Source organism: Salminus brasiliensis, chromosome 8 (assembly GCF_030463535.1).
Source record: "Salminus brasiliensis chromosome 8, fSalBra1.hap2, whole genome shotgun sequence".
Classification (NCBI taxonomy): Eukaryota; Metazoa; Chordata; class Actinopteri; order Characiformes; family Bryconidae; genus Salminus; species Salminus brasiliensis.
The window spans coordinates 25,978,198-26,000,538 of NC_132885.1; the positions used below are offsets into that span (position 1 = coordinate 25,978,198).

Below are 22,341 nucleotides of genomic sequence, written 5' to 3' on the forward strand. Positions count from 1 at the left end.
GTTTTTTCACTGATACACTGCGCTGTGTGTCAACAGTGCTAGGTGAACGCTGCCTATAGTTAAGTGTTAGCTGCTGCGGTTTTATTTGTCCTCCTTCTGTAAAGCACTCCACGGTGTGTGACAACTACCTCAGAAAAGCCTTCAGTGTCTGGTGCTATGTTTTTTTCCCACCTGCTGTTACAGGGGTTTCAGTGGTGGACTCGTCACGGAAGCCACTCCTGGGCCTTGCTGCCCCTTTATGCAACACTTTCACATGTGTGAAATGCTTTAGTATAGCAGGCCCCACGAGAAAGCACTCAGATGAAGGCTGTGTTCCAGCAGCGTTGAATGTGACAGAAACATTCGACGTGGATGTTTAAAAAACTTAACAGACCCTGGGTTGCAGTTCCCAGTGGTGGTCATAGCTGCTTTCAGCTGCACTGTTGGAGACTGATGGACACAGAAAGCAAAGACACACATTTCTCTTTTTTCCAGCACCAGAGCCACATGCAAAGCGTTGAATGATACAGACCCTACCTATCCGCTGTTATATGGCACATTCAGATTTACTGCTCTAGAATCAAACAGTCCTGCAAGATCCAAAGAAACTCCTTCTATACACACTGGCCCAGAGATCTTAATTTCAAAAACCTAAGGAGGTCTACATTCATTAGAGTTAAGATTAGAAAACACCTTCACCTCATTCGTCCTCAGCTGATACTCTTGGATAGTTCCTGTTGTTTTATCGCCCATCTTCTCTCTGCATGGCCCTTAATGCTGTTTCTTTGAAGCTTATCTGGCTCCTTATAGTGGAGGTGTACCATATTCCCTCTCATCTCTGCTTAACCTGCTTTTAGAAGCAGTTAGAAGTAGTTCAGAGGAATTTTCCACTGGCTGCGAATGTGTATATTTCCTCAGTGCTGACAAAGATTAATGCGCTGCTTAATTAGCTATAGGCTTGGTGACACTTCTCCGCTACAGTACGAAGCACCTCAGAGTCCTTGTCTGTATTTGGAGCAGATTAACTATCATACATGAATGTACTGACTTACACTAAGGTCTAAGGTCTTCAGACTGTTTGTTTTTATACTAAAATATTAAATTCTACAGGCTGTCATGCACACAGTATGTTTAAAAGACAGTAACAGGGGTGTTCCAAGGCACCAAGAAAATAACCCACCAATGAAAATAAGATACTGTATATGACAAAGGAAGAGTTTAGATGGGATTTAGCAGATACAGACACAGTAGCATCTTATGCTTCTTTTCACACCTCACAATGACCCTGTGGGCTGTTTTAAGGTCTTGCTAGGGGTTGGCTTTCTAGTGTCTGCTTTCACGTGGCTCCATCTGCTGGTGATGAAGGGCTAAAGCAATGCTTCAAGCGGTTTAGACCTGGTCTATACAATGGTGCCACCTCCTGTCAGATTAAAGCACATGCAGGATATTGAAACTTATAACGTTACAGTTCTTAATGAATTGTTTTTCCCATTATTTCCCTAATCAGCATTTGTTTGGTTGGGATGCAATTAGAGGATTTCAAAAAACAATGAGACTGCAAGCTTGAATATAAACTCAGCAAATCTTCTGTATTGGTATACACAGTACACACACACACACACACACATACACACACTAGGTATTACAGTACAAAAAAAGCCATAAAGTGCTTTTAATTCCAAATTACATATTTTTGTGCAAAATATTTTATAAATCAAATAATATGAAAATATTAACATGATAAAAGAAACAAATATTTAAAGGTGCCGAGACTGGGTTGTTAAAATTATCCTTAGGACCTTTTTTAAATGGAGTGTTACTCACAATTAGGCACAAAACTGACAAAACTATCTTCTGTAGATGAGCTGACACCTGACTACCTGTGACTCCCCGCAGGTCATCAATCAGGTGCTGGTAGGAATTCAGGAGTTTTACATGGCTGGTATTTTACAATGCCTTTTAATTCTCTTGCTTCACCTTTGGTTCTCTTTTGTGAGACCATCTGTGCACATGAACATTGCTGGTTAATAAGCTGACTAAGTTTAAATCAGCTCAAGTAAACAAAAATCACAGTTACTGGTCTGGCACAGCTGCTGTTTTACTGTTACTATCATACAATGCTAACGACGCTGATCTTCAAGAGCTTTAGCCAAAGATATTCCTTCTTTCTTTCTTCTGCCCTCTCTTTCTAACATATTGTCACGGACTGAACTACGAGCCAGGCATTCAATGATATGGAAATTGTTTGGAGGGAAACCCTGAAGGCCTCCTATGCCTATTGATACATCCTTTTTTATTTATTGGAATGGTTATATTTGTGCAACAAGTATGACAGGGCTAGTCTTTATTGTTTTGGTTGGAAAGAAAAGAGTTAAAGTTTCGAAAGGCCAAATGGAAAATTATCCAATAAGGATTTTGTTTTATGTGGAATTTAGGTAGACTACTAGGTAGACAACTAAATGAGCTCTCACATTGGTTAGGCCTCCAGGAGCCAGACTGAAAGCCATACACTTTAGATTACCAACATAATTAGACCAACATAATTAGAAAGAAAGAACAGAGGAATAAACCAGTCCCATTTTCATTAAGAAAAGTCTGTGAGAGAAAATATCACATTAGGCCACTTGGAAGCTCTAGATACATCACTGGCTACAACTGCGACCCATATTCTTAAAAATGGGATATAGTCAGTTGGTCAAACAGTAACAGAAGCTTAGAGCAAATCTTTTTCTGAAAGAGGCACTCTCTTTAAACACATGGCCCAAAAACATTCCAAATAAAGCAGAGAATATCTTTTACAAGTCTGAAATGTCTGTGTTTAATTTAGAATATCAAAAAAGTTCTTATTAGCTTAGCACAAACAGTTTTAACATGGCTTAAACTGAAGGCCTAACTGTTATAGACATGATTCACTAATGGGATTCTGAGCCAATGTCGAAATCCAATATTTGTGCCAATGTTGATAAGAGTCTTTAAACATTTGCATTTATAAAATGTAGAAGTACAGGCTTCACCTACCTGCTTTAGAACTGCAGAGACATATGTTCACAATATCGTCCTGCATCCCTACTACAGGTATAGCTCATTAGGAGACGGTGACTGATCTATTTAAAAATAAGTGCAGCTACAATTCTTAATTAGCACACAAATGCTGTGGCGGCAAACAACTTGTAACCGTGCAAGTCTGTGCACCTGTGTCCAAACACTGTTTCTCAGATCATGGCACTGGTGAGGTTACTCAGGGAACGAACGCTGCCTGTGTGCCGGCTCTTCCTGCGCACACTTCTCAAGTAGTTCCTGTAGAGGATCACACTGATCACTCTGTCCTGGAACTGCTTGGACACTATATAGTAGAGTATGATGTCCAGTACAGTGCTCATGTTCATCAGGAAGGTGGTGAAGGCACCCCAAGTGCTGTAGTCCTGGCCGCTGTTCTCCAGCAGTAGGAACACGAAGCAGATGTGGAAGGGCACGAAGCACACCAGCACCTGCACGATCAATGTAATGATGATGCGGATAGACTTCTGCTTAACATTGGGCTTCAGCTTGGATGTGCGCCCGTGAATGAGGTTGTCCACGATGACAATGTAGCAGCCCACCATGATGAACATGGGCACCAGGAAGTAGAAAGCCAGGCGGGCGAAGTGAACAGGGTTGTCCCGGCGAAGGTAGACTATATCGTGCATCTTCAGGCAGGTGGTGTGGTTGGAGAACTTGTCTGGGTCTTCCTCGAGGAAGAGCAGTGGGGCCGCTCCGCCGAGGGTCATAATCCAGACACCTGCACAGGACAGCATGGCCTTGTTTACGTTCTTCAACTCCTTGCTATGCCGTGGCTGCACTATTGCTACGTAGCGGTCGGCACTAATGAGAGCAAAGAGCCACAGAGCAAGACAGGGGTAGAGAATGGTCAGGGCAGCATTGACCCTGCAGAACATGTCTCCAAAGGGCCAGTAGTTCTTGCTGTAGTAGACCATGCGGAAGGGCAAAATCAGAATGAAGAGAAGGTCCACTACAGCTACATTGATCATGTAGACAGTGACAGAGCTTCTTCTCTTTGTGGTCAGGGCAAAGACCCAGAGGGCCGTGAGATTAACCACAAGGCCTACACAGAATATGAAGCCGTAGAACACCAGGCTGGCCATTCTGAACATTGAGGGGACATGGTCCTCGAAGTTGAGGGCTAAAGAAGTGTTGTGTTCCATAATGACTTTCCTGAAATGAGGGGAAACAATACAGATGTAGTTAATGTACAACATCAGAAAGAACTAGACTCTTTTAAATAAAGCTATTGACTTATTAAGACTGAGGTTTTGGTTTATAGAGTAAATCATCTTTCAATTGGTCATAGGATAATTAGGGGAGCGAACCCCCCAGGGTAACCCTACCGTACTGTCTCCTTTGATCAAATAATGGGGTAAAAACACATTTACTTCTGGGTGGAAATGGTCTAGGTCTTTAATTTAATGAAAGTAACAACATTCCAGGGATTTATTGCCCCCCCCGACAATGCCCCACCTCACTAAATAGAATTAGCTAGAACGTTTTTAGTAAGTTGTGTAAGTGAGTTTAAAATGTTGGCAGAAGCAAATTCACAATAAGTATCCTTTGGGGGAATTATTCATAATTAATCATTTACTCAATCATTTATTTAGTGTTTGATGCCTAATGCTGTTCTTTAGTTTCAATTCCAACAATAATAATAAGAAGAAGAAAAATCTTAAAAACTTTAATTGTATATAAATGGTTTCACGCTATACACTAGAAATAATTTGGCATGTAAATGATATATTCTGTAAAACTAACTAACTGATTAGCAGGTCATCTTGCCCAAATAGCCCCAACCCCTCCTTCTTTTTTCATTTTTGGACTATTAAAACAAAATGGTCAGTTCCAGTTCATTTCCCATAACTGTGTGTAAATGAATGCTGTATCGTAATGCTGTATGTTAAACCCCAGCACAGATAGGGTTTAGCTTTACAGCATTTTTTGCAACTTTACAGAAGGGTATTTACTATTGTCTCTACTATTTGTCATGTTCACTGCATGATCACCCACTAGTCCCCTAACCACCCACACGGAGAGACTATAACTCAAGCTGAAAGAAATGGAAATTCTCATTATTTGTTCAGAAACAGAAAAGAGAAAGTCTGAAATTTTGCGATGAAAAACTTGCAAAGCCAAAAAAGGGAAGAATGCTGTATTGAAATGCTGAAGTGAAATTGTTACTCTTGGTTTAGTTTCAGCTGCTTTACAGGAAGTGTGCGACCACTTACTGTAACTTTGACGCCCCCCAGGCCTCCGCTCAGACAGGGAGGCTAGTAAAGTTTCACAGCATTTCTGGTTTTAGTATTAATCTGTATTTTGTTTTGTCTGTATGTAGTTAAAATGATAGCAGTTACATACAGTTACAGAGTACAATTAGAATATATGTCTTACAACTAAACACAAATAGGAATTGAATTTTTCAGAACTCAGTGTCAGTTGTGTCTGTAAATCCAAAGACCCCGGATTTTCATTTTCTTCAATCTACCTTATACAATAATGTATTAATCAAGGATAAACTTACCTCAGTGATCTACATGCTCTTATGTTTGTACAGTGACTGCTTCGGGCCCTTTCGGAAGGCTTGTGATGTGGAGGTGAGCCATGTCAAGTCGAGCGCTGCTCAGCCAGGGTAGAGGAAGTAGGCTATCTAAGGTCTTTCATTTAAATGAGCTCATTTTTTCTTTCTCTTTTGGTTAGTGTGACTTCCTGTATGGCTTTCACTGGTGGAACAAATGTTTTTAAAGCACTTTATGTTTCTGCGGCACTTGTTTTGTCAGCGCTGTAGTTGTGGTACAGCAGTGACAGGTTTAGGTGCTGGTTATTGATTGGAAAAATAGGGTTTGTCACACAACATTAGCTCTCCTGGGAGCAGCACGCAGTGGGTGGCAACTTGAGGCATCTGGTGTTGAGGAGTTTTAATTAGCTACAGGATGTTGAAGCAGGTAGCGTATAAACAGGAAATAAGAGATCTCTCTAATACGCCTGAGAATAGCCCAGCGAACAAAGAGCCATCTCTAAAGCTCAACTGTACATGATCATATGCCTGGAGCTGGCTCCAGTTGAGAGAGGGCAAAGCGGAGGTTGAGAAAACTGGTGGAAGCTTTGTGCTTAGTTTCTTAACAAGCTACAATAATGCATAAATTGTAAGAGAAAATAATTACTAAACAGAAACCATAGAAAATAGTCTTTCTGTTCCATTTTATGAAGTATTGAATGAAGACTGGTACATTTTCATTCTGAAAGAAGCAGTCAGCTTCAGCTAAGCTGTGCCTGCTTTTAGCCATAGGCTTCTACACTGTTACCCAATACATTTAGAGAACTGAGCCCTTTTGCATTTCTTCTTTTGGACTGGAACGAAGCGCCACTATTTTGGTAGACACTAATGTCAAGAATTAGATTAAAGGCAGTGACTTCTTGTCACATCTCCGTCCCTCTCTCCGCCTGAACGAATGTTGTGCCTGACTGACTACATATTAGCGAGTAGTTATCATCTTAAAAACTCAAACTATGGTAAAATAAATGTGACACACAGTAAATAAAATGATATTGTCCTCACTTCCTACTTTACCACAGGGTCAGTTCCCCAATTGTAAACAAGTGAAACTTGTGTGAACTTGTGTGAAAGTTTTGTAGAGCAGTCTCTCTTGTTGTCCCCCTGCTGTGACTGGATGTCTAAGGTGCTGAGCAGAGTGAGAAAGTAACTAAACCCAGCTTTGTATATGAGTTTAGATCTAATTTTAATCCAAAAGCTCTAAAAATTAATCCAACACATGCCTGTTATAGCAACCTAAGCAAAGTGCGACTGAGCTGATTCCTACTTGGGTTGGCCGCTAACTCTCCCCACAGCCTTTACCTATCATCTCTCCCAGTTAAACCCTACTTCATAAAGATTCAAAGTCTAACCTCTGCCTAAAACTAAAGGTTTCAAATTTCAAAAAAAGTTTGATGAAATAGTGTCACTTTGACTATGCCACTGTCAATCTCTGTATTATACAGACGGAACTTTTTTCTTTCTTTGTTCTAGTTTTTTTTAATCTGTACATAAATTCAGTTTTTTTAATCCAGGGTAAAACCTGGTATCTAAAGACAATGGAACACTGTAGCTGTTAGCCAAGAAAGCATAGACTGAAACTATTTTAATAGAAAGCAATTGAGGACTGTATTAAAATGTAGATAAAATGTCCTTAATATCATAGATAGAATACGTGCAAACAGATGTCAAGACATCATGTAAATTGTTTTGTTGATTAGGATCAGGACTAGGGCCAGAGTGAGGCTTAATAAGGAGAAATAATGTATCAACAGTACCTATCTTAAAGGTGTATTCAGATGATTCACTACTGCTGTTTCACTGATATATTATTGAGGAGTTACTAATCTAATGGAAAGAAATCAATTATTGTATTAATTTTGGATTTTAGCTAGAATATTATTAGATATATAATTAGATAGAATCAACAAATATCATAGATTAAACCTGTGTATGAGATTTCAGGAAATGAAAGTGCATATACTTAAGTTTCTCTAAGTATAGACTTGTCTAGACTGTCTAGACTGTTGATTTTAATTCTATGTTCTTACTTTCAGTTCACTAATAACTAGAAAGGGAAAAAACACTGGAAAAAATAGTATGATTAAAGGAAATGATTGGTTAATAGGTAACATAAAAACTATCCTGTAATTTTACACACTACTGTGAAATTTCTCTTGTTGACTCATGTTCACCATCTTTAAACACCTGATTTGACCCTTTTGACTGTGGAAGCAGCTATGGTCTTTGGAAATATTTTCAGTGTACTCAAAACTTGAGTATGGCTTTAAAAACATTTTTCAGTCAGTCATGGACATCTTCAAGTAATACCAGGTTTCTCTAAAAACAACAGTAGCAGATAATAATGGGTTTTGGAGCAATGCTATAGAAGAACCACTTTTGCTGCCCTAAAAAGCTTTTCAGTGGATGGATGTGAAAGCTTCTATACAAATCAAAGGCTTAAATAACTGTAGATCCAAGCCAAGAAATGTGTAGTAATGTTCTCCACAGGGGCAGGAGTGAGAAAGGAATTAAATAAAAACTGCAAATGTAGAAGTGTGAACAGACCCCCCAACATTCTCATGATACTTTTCTCCATGACTGCATTAGACCATCTCCTCCATTGTGGGTTTAAGCTCTAAAAACACCATTGTGCCGAGGTCGGTGTAACACCCACACTTTCACACACTGACTCTTCCCGCCCATCTTACCACAACATGAAACATCACCCTTTACACTACAAGGTGAATATCATTCATACTATAGGTGGCTTGTTTTGAAATGTCTCAGTCAATGGGGGGAATAGCAGCTATTAGGGCACAGGGTGTCTAAACCTTATGCAAAGTAAACAGCTTTTCTATTAATCACATTTTACAAATGATTTTAAAAGACTTTTCTTCTGTTTTATTGGTTTAGTGATATTACGTCCATCTCTCAATAGTGCCTAATGTCCGTACGTTTTAATAAATTAAATATATTAAAAAAGACAATGTCTCTCATGGGGTGTCCTGACTTTTTCACGAGACTGCAAGTATCTTATCTTATAATATACTTGTTCCAGGTACAACAGGTATTGTTAATACATTGCTTATATTACGCTGGTGTATTATTGATATGTTATATATTGATAAGCATAATGGGGGTGGGCAAAAGTTTTGTGCTTTTGCTGCTCAAGCACACCTGATTCAACTCATCTGTTAGTTATCAGGTTTAGTAGAGGTCTGTTAGAGCATGGAAATCAGTAAATTGTGCTCCACTTCGATGTCCACATCTGAAATAGACATAATTCCATTTTATGCTCTCACTAATCCACACAAACTATCCTAACTCTAACCTTAATCTTAACCTCAAACTTAAACCTCACCCTTGCCCTACTCCTGACTATGATGTTAATCAAACAAATCCAGTTAAAATCCAGTTACAGAATGTTATCAGTAGCTTGTCAAAAATGGCTTGAGGATGTTAAGATGCATTGATGCTTAGATGCTGTTTAGTGACTTGTCAGGTTTAACTGACAAGTTATTAAAGGTCTAGTTATTAAAAACCTCTTGATAATCTACTTGATGTATGCAGATGTTTCAGTACTGCTAAATCATTGGTGTGTTTTTGTTTTCATGTAAAATAAACACATGAGGTAGTAATTAAGAGCTAAGAACTCATAATAAGAACTTATTAATGGTGAAAATATGCAGCTATGTAGGTAAAAGTTAAGTAAGGTGTACAGTAAAGACCAACAACTGTCTTCCACAGTGAAACATGGAACATACATCTGTAGATTCATTAATAGATCATTAACAGGATTGACATAAATTCTAGTAATTCTCATGTTACTGCTGTAAGTGAGCAAACACACGTAGTAACTTATTAGCAGTGTGATTAGCACACTTAATAAGAAATTAAAAGAAAGAAAATAAGATATGCACTAATGACACACATAAATGAATCAGTTATTAAGTATGGACTAAAGCTTAATGTACAATTAACTGACTCATCAATAATGGGTAGTCAATGGCTTACTAACAATAGAATTAATATTCATTTAAAACACTTAATGTAAACTGTCACTGTTGGATTTCCCAGTTTAGCCTGATACATCGAGACCACAGTCAGGCTTGACCAATAGGGGAAAAGCTGAGGGGCATTCCCATTGGACAAAACACAACTTAAGAGCTGAGGTCATCTGGCCTAAATGATAAATCCTGCTTTTTTTTTTAAATACCACCCAGTTAAATACAGATAACATAACAACATAAAAACATGTCATCATGTGTCTTTAATTCTGGACTGTATTTTTATTGGTCATTTATTGCTAAATATTCAGTGTATATTGATGCTTGCCAAAAAATGTCATAAATGGTGACTTCACACAATAAGGCCAAAAAGTTCTTCACTTTGAACAGACATTTATGTAAAATATTAATAACATTTCAAGACATTTTGAGCATTTCTATTGGTCTATTCATTCAGAATTATTTACACAGAGGTTCAAATGACAAAAATGGAAATACATGTTTTTCATTGGACAACAGCACTTTGTGCTACTGGTTTTGAAACAGTAACAGAATAATTCACTGGATTGACTATGCCCCAATCACTGCAACCATTGCAGTTGAGACTGTGGTGAACTCTAATCTGGTACAGCATAAAGAGGGCAGGTGCAAATTTGAAAGACTCTAACATCTCTAACACCAACCGTTTAAAGAAATGAAAGTGTGTGTACTTCCCCACTGTCTGCGATTAGGCAATGCAACCATGACTGGTTTATGCAAACCACCAAATCTCCCATTTCTCTACTTTACTTTTACATCGTTACTTTCCCCCTCTGGTCTACATCCACATACATTTCCTCATAACCCTGCCAGTGGACAGAATATAACAATATATACAAAGTTATATATAAACAGTGAAATAGTAAGAGGGGCTGGGGAAAAGACCATGCCTACACTCTTTGGCTTCTACTAATACAGAGCCATACACACATGCACTAGCTATTCTTGTGGTGTTTACTCACACATATCGCTTCCTGTGCCAGTTTGTTTGCTTATTTTTAGGCCACAGGGGGATTTCTGCCATCAGCTTACAAGAAGAGACCACTCAGAACAGCCAGCCAAATACTGGACAGCCAAACACTGGACAGCCAAATCCCAGACCCTTTGTCTATTTTTCTGCTACACTTACATTTGCCTGTGCACACATATTATGTACAGTCCTTTCAACAATTATTATCACCCCTGGTAAAGATGGGGATCTAATACTTTGTACAACTTTCCTGTGTCAGGTAAAACATCCATTAGTCTTCAACTATAACATCTTATAAGGTCAGACAGTCTCTTCTTTAGCTCACCCCACAGGCTTTCTATTGGGTTTAGATCAGGGGACTGAGATGGCCATGATTGTGTGTTCACTAAACCATTTTTGAGTTGATCTGGACCTGCTGGAAGATCTAATGGTAACCGATTTTTAGTTTTTAGAGTCCATGACTTGTCATGTCATGTACTGTCATGAGGTTCCCAGGGCCAAATGTGAAGAAAAACAGCCCTCTGACCTTTCACCCAACTTAACAGTGGGCCATGGGTTCTTCTCTGTGTTCTTTCAATGATCATTTTACCACAATCAACCTTGAGTGCTTGTTTCCAAGAAGCTCAGTTTTCATTTCTTCTGACCATAGAACACAGTCCTAGTAGCATTTAGCAAACTCCAGGGGCTTAGATTTGCAGTTTTTCTGGCATAAGCAACTAATGTGTTGGCACGGAGGTGGTGTCTGATGGTCATTTTGGAGACTTGGTGAATAACTCTCCAACTGTGGTCCTTGGGGATTTTTTTTTGCCTCTCTTACCATCCTACTCACTGTGTGAGCCAAATAAACTTGGGTCCTTGTCCAGGCAAGTTTGTCACAGTTTCAGTCGATTGGAACTTTTTAATTACTGCTGTAACTGTAGATAAGGGCGTTTTCAGGCAAGTAACTAATATTCATATAATTTCCCTGACAAAGGTCAACACACTGTCTGCTCCTTTGACCTGTGAATACTTGTCTTGTCTTTCACATGTTAAAGAATGACTAAGACATTTTGATCCCTCATATAAATACCCCTCTGAACAAGGGGATCATAGGAGGTCTTTTTCTTAGAACATTTTTTGCCAATAAAGGTAGATAACAACTGCATGTAGGTCTGGTGAGAGTTCCAGTCATATAAAGTCAATTCAACTAGCAGGAGTGTTAGCGTATGTGTAGCATTTATAATATACTTGTTTTGACTGCTTACTTAAAGTAAATAACAGTAATATTTGGAGTCGATTGTAGAGAAAATAAAAAAATTAACTATGCAAATGACAATTTTTATAGGATGACATTCATTTTTGTTAACAATTTTCATCTGGATGCTGCAGAGGTCTATTCACATACATATATATACAGTATATACAAGGGAAGAAGTGGTTTGGTGAATTGCGCAATAGGCACCACTGTGTTGCCACAATAACAAATCTAATCAACCTACATAAACCTAGTTCTGTTTAATTTTGGGAAAACACTGTTTATCTTACAAAACAGTTTGATATATGTAAACATTGGCTCCCAGGCCACACAGTTCTTAGACATTAAGCAGCATAAATACATATATACACATATAGTCAACCTACATGAGTTCAGCTTTACCCATTTACACTGACGTTATAAGACAGGAGTGGGGAAGTCCAGTCTTGGAGGGCCTGATTCCTACACAGTTGATTGGTTTTTTTCTTGCTTCAACCACCTGTCTGAACTTAGCAACTAATTCTAGAAATGGCCTTTCACCACAATTTGTGTTGCTCATGAATGAATTTGAGCAGGTAACAGATTCTTAACCCATTCCTTCATAGTCTTTATTATGTTTAGAGGCAATAGTACCAATTATTACTTATTTATCTTATACTTCTTCCTAATCCATTGTTCTTTTTTATGTTCCAGGCCCATTAATTGGTCTCATGTCATTTTTGGAGTCTCCTAGTTGGATTATAAAGTAAATATACATATTTAGAAAATACACATATAATGCATTGGGAGCCATTTTCTGGTATCCGCAGTTCTTTAGGATTTAGAATTAATCTTTAAAAGTAATAATCATAATAAAGAACAGTACAACGAATGCTGTCATGTTGAAGCACATTGCCCTCTTCCGGCATATTTCTGTAACTGCACTGCATTAAGCAGTCTGCAGTTTCTCTGTCCAAGTCACCAACCCTCCTCCTGCTTATCTTCCTCCCTATAGGTTTCATTTCTGACCCTTAATTCAGTTAATTATTGACAAAAAAATGTATCTATAATGAAGTGTAATTTCATTAAGAGTGAAAGATGAGATTGTTTGAGCTGTCTGGATATTTGTAAAATTAGGTCTATTTTTGGTTAATTAAGAGATCCACTTTTCCAAAGCTGCAAATCTTATTCTAATCATAACAAATTTAGTTATAGACCAAAAGGTCACTGAAATGTGTTGATATGCTATGTCGTTGCTCATTGACCTTCACACACCCATTTCCCTGTTTTTCACTTTTTCACGCATAACTCTCACAGACAGAAGTAACAGAAATCTGACAGAAGGTGGCGCTTTTAGCTTGGAAACTGCTAGAGGCAACGTGGTTTCCTCTGAGGGGCCCTTTAGCTCGGGACTTTGCTCAGATCTCAATTGCTCAATAGCAGTTCTATGTTTTTTAATGTGTCTTAAAGCCTTTTAATTGTTATTATTCCAAAGAATGATGAGATACAGTCCACTAAAAACAGATCCATGCTGACCCCAAATTGTGTATGGTGAGAATAGTAAATGCATAATGTAATGTAATATAATACAAAAAAATATATAATACACCGACTGCTAATTTGCATGTCATAACATGTCTGTTCGAAAATGACAAGGCAGTATGTTTTGTGTTGTCATTTGGTCAGCATCTATATCCCACATTTGTTGCCACCCTGCTGGTTCTGACTTTAGTCCAAAAGCTGTGCTTCTCTCAGTCGGTCATTATCATGGTGCTCCTCTCTCTCTGATGGGCTCTGCTGTTCATGTGGATTTTGTCACTGCCAATAGCATCTGGGGAAGAGCCATCTGGGGATGTCTTGACCACACTGGAGAAGGACATGCTCACCTGCCTCTTCAGCAGCTTGAGCACCTTCTTCTTGTAACCCTTGCAGGCAAAGAAGTAGATGAAGGGGTCCAGTGAGGAGTTGAGATTCATGAGGCAAACAGTGATATGCAGAGATATCTGGAAGTCATGCAGTTCCTTGCAGTCGGGCTGGTACAGAAGCTTTCGGATCATGTACTGCAGCAGGTCTACATGGTAAGGGCTGTAGCAAACCACGAAAACCAGGATGACACAGCAGATGACACCAATAGCCTTTCGACTGCGGCCTGACTTCTCTGTCAGCTGGTTGGTCTTGGCCAACAGGCGAAGCTTTGAGCAGAGCGCCGAATAACACGCCAGGATGGTGATCAGAGGAACTCCGTATCCCAGGAAAACGGCCCCGATCAGCATGAAAGGCAAGCCATCCACTTGTTCAAAGTTAGGGTACTCCATGCATGTGATTTGTCCGTCATGCTCCTCATGGGTCATAGGCATTGAGAGCAGTGGCAGGGTCTGAACCAACACCACACTCCACACTGCCACACAGATATACCGCACATTGTGGACCTTGCGGAAGCGGGAGAAGCGCAGAGGCAGCACCACTGCGATAAAGCGGTCCACACTCAGGCAGGTCATAAAGTTCACACCGGCGTACATGTTGATGTAGAACAACAGAGCACAAGCTTTGCACAGTCCTTCACCCATCGGCCAGTGGAACCCGCTGGCATAGTAGATCACCCTCAGTGGGAGGGCAAGTGAGAACAAGATGTCGGACACCACCAGGTTGGCTGAGTAGATCGTAGTGGAGTTGATCTTCTTCACGTTGGGCCAGATGACATGCAGGGCCAGCAGATTTCCTGAGAGACCCACGATGAAGACCATAGTGTAAACTATGGGTAAGAACACCTTTGCCCAGCTACGATGGTCATACAGATTGGTGCAGTTGCCAACAATGGACTCATGGCCGCTTGTGCTGTTTGGTGCTGTTGCCATCATAGCCGCGAGATCAGCTTGGGAAGATACAGGATCTGAGGAAGCAAATGCAGAAGTGGCAGCGTTTTTGGACAAATGTACGCACAATTTCAAACCTAACACATGGTCTCTGGTTTCATTGAGGAAGTAGAACGAGGCTGTCTGTCTTTTTTTTCCACAGTGGGCTATTGTGGTTAATGGAAAAAATGAAAAATACTACAGCCTAGTTCGTGCTGGATGCATGCTCAAGTCACAAAATGCCACTGCTGCCAATGCATTACAGGAAGTCTACAGCACAATGGGAATGTATGGTAAGGAAGTTCCACCTCAGTCATCAAGGCTTCCACACAATGAGTGGTGGTCCCAACACAATCCAGGCTCACTCAAGCAGACTTGAGGTTATGTAAAATGTGTTTCCTGTCCCGCCAACTCTACACCCACTCTGAAATCAGTGTAAGAACTTGTTAGCCACTGACTGACAAAGGTTGTCATACAGGACACTTCTAAACTTTAAAGGTATACACTGTTAGTGTACAAGGCAGAAGTGATTGTGCCCTGATTACAGTATCTCTGCATATCTTCTTGATTTTATGCACATGGAGTTTGCTATCATTCTCCATTTTTTTTACTACTGCTACATTTACGGTCACTGACCTGTACTTGTCTGATCTACTAAGCGTCTTTACATTATAAGAAATGTTTGATGCATCATCGGATCGATATCTGTGTACTATTTCTAATAACCAGCAGTTTATTTACACTGAGTAATACTTAAGAGTAGCAATAGTACCGATCCGAAGTAGTACAACAAACTAGAGTGAACTTTTTCTGGACCAGAACGTGACTTTTTCCAAATTCTTAAAGCATTTGAGACATTAACATTTTCCAGTGATTCTATGTTCTTCTAACTGCATTCATAATTCATATAATACAGCTTTTACTAACTGGATTTTACAAGTACTTTAGGTAAAACATTAAAAACACCAAACTCAGCACTCACCAATAGTTTGCTTCCCGCCAAACTGTCAGTCTGTATGTTATTTTTGTCGGCATGGCAGTGATGGGTGTTGTCTCAGCTGGTCCAGCATGGACCACGTTTCTTCTACAGAGCAAATGAGAAGAGATCAGTGTAGTGCTGTAACCATAACGACTGACACAATTTCCTGTATTGAGTTGTAAGCTCTGCCCCCCTCAAGTGTTCTCTTTTTTCTGTATGTTAAGGTCTTGTCACCAAAGATTGCTGTATTTCATTGTGGATTAACACTTCAAGAACCAATTTGAATCACACACACACACAAGTACACACTCACACACATGCAGTATAACTTGAACTTGTTTATTTTTCTCAAAAGAAAACATGTGAGTGACAATTCTTGGCACCCATAAAAAAAATCAATGGCAATGAACACAATGGACCAATTATCAAAAACATACAATAGCATACGGTAAACAGTGACACGCGGTAAAAGTCAGAGACTACTAATCATTCATGTCACTTCCAGTTAAGATGGCTGTTAAGTACAAATTTGTCATTTATACTTGCAAGAAGATGGGGAAAGTCAAAGACAAATAAAAGAGAAACCAGACATCTTGCAAAAATGATTCAAAAGATACAGAGATGAGACTGCTCTAACAACCACTAAAACTCTTCCCATCTGATAACATCAGTTGAAACTTTCATCTATGATAGAGAACTGTCAATTTCCACACTTGCTTCAGATCTAAAAAAAAAAAAGAGTTGCATATCTAGGACATGTAATGGAGCTATGCTGTTATCTAAAACATACGTGTGCATTTTTGTGGAGATCAAAATCCAGAGAAAAATGCATGTGATGTACTCAATAGTGCCCTGGGATGAAAATATGGAGCCATTTCAGTCACAGTTATTGTTTTTTTGACAAATAAAACTAGGCTACATTCCAACAGCATGTTTTATTAAGAAAGGACATAATTATAAAAAAACATTTGTGTAAGCTACCTTGCTAATAAATATCATTGTTCTGTGTAGCACACTAGCCATGTAATTACACCAAGTTAGGAAATTACAAACTGGCCTGTGCAAAGGTTTGTGTCCAAAACAACATAGGTTGTATTTTTTTAATATCACAGTGGTTTTGTCCATGGATGTATATTTTGTATTATTATATTATATTAGTCTTTTAACATATGTTTGATCTTTATATTTACATTCAGGATTTAGAATGTCCTGTGGAATATATTTTTCGCTCCACCTGTGCAATATTGACAATGCCATTGGATGCAACACAAACCCAAACCAGGATAAATCCACTCCTGTGCTTCATAGTTGGCAAGGTGTTCTTTACATGAAATGGATTTTCTTATTTCTCCAAATGTATCTTTGAAGAGTTCTGTTTTGACTCCATGAGACCATAACATTTGCTCATGTGGTTTGTCTAAATGTTCTGTAGATTTTTTTCTTATGACTTATGTCAACGGAGCTGGAAAGTCAGACGGTAAACCACCCTTTGTGACTCAACTAAGCTTTAATGCAGGTTCCTGGTGGCTAAAAAAAGAAATGGGGAAGGGGGGTGATTTGCTTGTCAATCTCTTGGTTTTCACTTGGTTTTCTTGGTCTTCCATATCTGATCATGACCTCCGTAGTACCCCTGAACTGTAGAAACCAGAAGCACAAGCACAATGTGCTAGATTCTTAGTTGTGAGATCTTTAGATGGTTGTATAGAGGAGCCCATGTTTAATGAGTTAGTACAAGATTCTGCTGCAACTTGTGACATGCCTTTTGCACAGGCCACAGGACACTGCTGACTTAAAATTAATGATTCTTTTTTATGTTATGAAAGATTGAGCAATAAGATTTGATCCGATAACAAAAAATGTGTCATTGGGACAAGGTGTGTTGAGTTTATAAAGCTTTGAAATCACCTGGCTTTTCCAAACAATATGAAATGTGCCGTGCGTCACTTTGTGACTCACTTTTGTTCATTAATTAATACTGACTGGCGATATTTTTATGAATTGTTCATATATTATGGCCTAAAAACAGCCAGCTCAAATTCCCTCAGTGAAAAAACGTTGCTTTTCCCAATAAGCACTTCTAGCTGCTCTATCCTATTAATCATGCAAAAGAGGAATTGGTTTTCGTGCGGCATGCACATGCAGTATTACTAGAGCTCATCTGATGTTATGCTTTTTGGGAGTAGGCCGATAAGGCACCATTTTGTTTTTTTTTATCTCATAGAAACTTTAAAGGGCTTCCTGCTCCACTTTTGCACATTCTTATCACACCCACAATCTTCAAGTTCTACTGCAGAGTGGGGACTTTTTTTTTGGCTAAATGATGTTAAAATGTTTTGAGCAAATGAATAATGTTTTATACAAACAACCTACACATCTCTAAGTCAAAATGGTAACCTTTGACCATCTACATTTGTGACAAGAACTGACAGTTACAACTTATATATATATATATATATATATATATATATATATATATATGTTAAAAATGTATATGAATGTTCTTTCTGTGTGTAGGTTGTAGAAAAGCTTCTCACTGTGGGTTCATTAAATGACTAAAATTGTGCTGTCTTGCAGTCTCAAAGAGGGAAATTTAAATAATACTGAACTATATTAGGGTGGCATGGTGATGTCACTGGTAGCATGTTTGTCACATAGCTCCAGGTGTCTGGGGTTGTGGGTTGAATCCTTGCCGGTTACTATCTGTGAGGAGTTTGGTTTGTTTGGCTGTGTGCTCTCCTCCTAAAAACATCCTTGTTAGAAGTTAGACATTTCTGTATTTGCATCATTTTCAGTTGAATCTCATGAAACATTCTAATAATTTAAATAATGGATTTCTAAATGTTCATGAGCCATACGCCATACTGAAAGTAAAACAAAGGGTATCACAAACACACCCATTTACTCAAGACATTGTTGTTCTCCTCCCAAGAACACACATGGTAGGTGAACTGGCAATGCTAAATTGCCCCTAGGTGTGATTCTCTGAGGAAATGGGTGTTTGTGGTACTCTGTGCAGGCCCACCCTTTCAAGGACTATTCCGGCCTTGCGCAGGATTTCAGGTATGTTCTCGACCCACCACATCCCTGACCAGGAAGAAGCAGTTAAGAAGAAGAATGACAAAATAAACTACAGGTACATCTCAACAATTTAGAATATTGTAAAAGGTTCATTTCCGTTCATAATTTAATTGAAAAAGTTCAGCTTTATGTTTTATATTCACATATTCAAGTGACATATTTCATATCTTTCTTTTACTTTAATCAATATGGCATATAACTCATCAAAAGCATAAATCCAATATCTGAAATTATTAGAATAGTTAAGACAAACAGAAAATGATGCTCAATACAAATATGTCCAAAGTCTGAAAAATATGTTCATTCAAACTCTCAATACTTGATTGAGCTTCTTTACCATGAATAACTGCATCAGTTTGGTGTGGCATGTCGAGGCAGTCAGCTAAGATTTTAAGGAAGCCAGGGTTACGATGACAGTGGCCTTCAGCCTGTCAGTATTGCTGAGTCGGGTGTTTCTCATCTTCTTCTTGACTATAACCCATAGATTCTGTATGTGGTTTTAGATTTGGAGAGTTGGCTAGTCAGTCAAGCACAGTAACGTCGTGGTCAGCAAACCATTTGGTTGTAGTTTCAACACTGTGGACAGGCGTGGGAATAATGAAAATGGGCATCTCCATAAAGCTTGTCAGCAGATGGAAGCATGGAGTGCTGTAAAATATTTTGGTTGACAACTGCGTTGAGTTTAGACTTGATAAAACATAGACCAACACCAGCAGATTACATGGCACTCCAAATCATCTCAGACTGTGGAAACTTTATCTTGGACTTCAGATACCTTGGATTTGGTGCCTCTCCATCCTTCCTCCAGACTGTAGGACCTTAATTTCCATTATTCCTTGATTTACTTTAATCTGAAAAGAGGACATTGGAGCGCTGAGCAACAGTCCAGTTCTCTTCCTCCTTACCTCAGGTCAGACGCTTCTGACCTTGTCTTTGGTTCAGAAGTGGCTTGTTATTAGTATTGTGGCAGCTGTAGCTCCATTTCTGTTCGGTGGCTCTTGATGCACTTACACCAGCCTCAGTCCAAGTTCTTGAATCAACTGTTCTTGACAATTCGGTTATCCCTGTTGCTAGTTCACCTTTACCTAACATATGTCTCGGTACAGCAACTTTGTGAACAGACAGCCTTTTCAGCAATGACCTTCTGTGGCTTACCCTCATGTGGTGGGTGTCAATGATCGTCTTCAAGAAGTCTTCTCCAGAACTGTGGTTGCGTGTGCTAGACTAAGAGATACAAAGTATTCATACAGTTTGAACAGTAATGTACTCCAACTTCAAATAAAATATTCTAAAAATGTAGATGTTGGATTTATGATTTTCATGAATTATAAGTAAACAAAATGTATCTGTATATGACTTATACATTAAAAAAAACCTCTTAGGATTAAAAGAGTTCACTTTATGGTACATGAACAGTCTTATGGGAGAATCAGATGCACTACATATATACACTACACTAGTATATATGTAGTGTAGCGTATGTAGTGCATATACATGAATTTTCACTAGATGAATGTTTTGTATAAACTCAAAAGTTGCTCTGGGAACGCAGCCCCATATTTATCTGTTTTCTGATTGTGACAGGATGTGGTGGATCTCCCTATCAGTTTCCCTCTCATTACACTACCAAATGGTGCTGTTGTTAGTGCTTGAAGCTTGTGTTTGTGTGTCTAAAGGTGAAGCTGAGCACACATATCACCTTTGGCCGAAACTTTGACTGAAACCGAAAAAGCCATCTGTAAAAGAGCCACTACTCTTAAAGCAGAGCTGCGGCACTATATCAGGGTCTTCCTTAATCCTGAAGTCATCTTGGGAGATGTTCCTTTGGTCTTCACTTAAAAGACTCTTTTCTTTAGAGTAATGCACACTTTTTAAGAAACGATACAGAACCTCGGTTGAGGTTTTTGAGTGACGCTATTGAAGTTTCATAGAGACTTCAAAAACCCCTGTTTGACAATCATGCGAATCTGATGTAAAACCCCTTGTATAACAAACCTTCTGTCCCAGGTAGTCCACTTTTTGGTTCCAAACTTGCACAGCTTGCACAGTAGTCTCAAAAGCCTGAATCTAAAGAATACGCAAGCAGCACTACTGTGATGGGTCATGCCAAGTCTGTTTATGGTAAAGCTTAGGTTCACACAAAATGTGTAAGTGGTTTTCACACCTTTCAGCAAGACTTTTGTACATCTTCAACTGAATACGTTTTCACACTTCCTTGCAAAATGTTCTGATCACTAAGCAACGCTAAGCTGAATGTGCTTACTCTAAATGTTAAAGCATATTCACTACTGGGGTTTATCAGGTGGGACCTGATAAACTTTATTTGATTGATGTGTTTTTGTGCCATTGAGAAATGAGTGATGTGTTTCTCTGGTTTTGAGTGGTCTGACTAGGCTCAGTCATGACATTAACGGAATTGATTTTCTTTAAGGGGGTTTTGAAGTGTCTGTAGCCATGATACTATATATATTTTTTATTAAGAGTTTTGGATTATTAGTGACTGTTTTGTGGGTTATTATATTCAATATTATATTCAAATTTGATTTGTGTCTTCAATTTGTGGCCATTCAGTTCTGAATACTCAGAATATTAGAATTGTTTTTCTTTTCTAGCAGCATACCCATTTTATAAGTACTTTAAGACATTTGCTTTGAAAAAAAAAGCTTGTTCCTGAGGTGTTGAGAGATATGAGTCTGTCCAGTTAGTGACTGTTAGTGACTCCTATGACTCACTCTCACACAGTGCTGTCTGGAGAATCATTTCTTTTCCGTTATGCTTCTCTTACTAATAAGGGTCATGGAAAGAACCTGATAGCCAGTGATGCTTTACTTCTGCAGAGCATTCATCCACAATCAACTTTTCATTAAAGGAATGGTTTGGCAAAAACAAAAATCAGCCAAGACATGTTTGGCTCCCAAATTTTGCTTTTTATGTTTAAACTGAAACTACGAGACCCATAATGTGTAACACTCTAGAAACCAATAACCTCTAAATACGTGGCCACGGAGTTCTCTTAACCTGCTAAAACCACATCCAGGTCTTTATTAAGGTCAATCTAACATGTTTACCCTTCATGTTGGCATGCACATCATGCAAGCATATCATTGCTGTCCAATGAAAAACATATCTTCAAAATAGTGACTTTACAGGAGAAAGAAAAACCCTTGTGTAACTTTGAGTGAAAGTCAGGATAAAAATATTGTATTTCAAGTCATATTAAAGCATTCACATTGGTCCATTCATCCAGAATTATTCACACAACATATAGAGCAGCTACAGGGCTCAAATGATAAAACTAAAAATGGACGTTGGACAGCAGCAATATGAACACCATAAATTGCATTTCCACTGTTAATCTGTAATTCCTGAACTGAAGATGTTTAAATGATAACATAAAAAAAAATTGAAAAGTCATCAGTCTGGTCTGTGCAAATCAGGTCTGAAACACATCACCAACTGTAATTAGAAACTGTCAGCTATATCAAGTTTCCGAACTTTATACATTCTCTGACACTCATCAAACATATGGCCTCATATGGCTTCGACACACTACATGACTTGTATCAGTCATGAGTCATCAGGGTGCTGTACTGTTTAAACAACACAACTCCATCTCTTGTAATTGTGAATGTTTAAGTCATTACAC

At 38.7% G+C, this 22,341-nt stretch overlaps 2 protein-coding genes across 2 annotated transcripts; both read right to left on the reverse strand.

The window, feature by feature from the left end:
• Positions 1-1,559: 1,559 nt before the first annotated feature.
• gpr18 (G protein-coupled receptor 18) lies at positions 1,560-5,664 on the reverse strand. The gene is made up of 2 exons (XM_072685212.1): positions 5,546-5,664; positions 1,560-4,191 (listed from the first exon to the last, which is right to left on the reverse strand). Exon 2 carries the CDS (start codon positions 4,179-4,181, stop codon positions 3,192-3,194), a length of 990 nt encoding a protein of 329 aa, XP_072541313.1. The 5' UTR covers positions 4,182-4,191; positions 5,546-5,664; the 3' UTR covers positions 1,560-3,191.
• Positions 5,665-9,826: 4,162 nt separating this feature from the next.
• gpr183a (G protein-coupled receptor 183a) lies at positions 9,827-15,715 on the reverse strand. The gene is made up of 2 exons (XM_072686289.1): positions 15,621-15,715; positions 9,827-14,676 (listed from the first exon to the last, which is right to left on the reverse strand). Exon 2 carries the CDS (start codon positions 14,642-14,644, stop codon positions 13,538-13,540), a length of 1,107 nt encoding a protein of 368 aa, XP_072542390.1. The 5' UTR covers positions 14,645-14,676; positions 15,621-15,715; the 3' UTR covers positions 9,827-13,537.
• Positions 15,716-22,341: the final 6,626 nt, after the last annotated feature.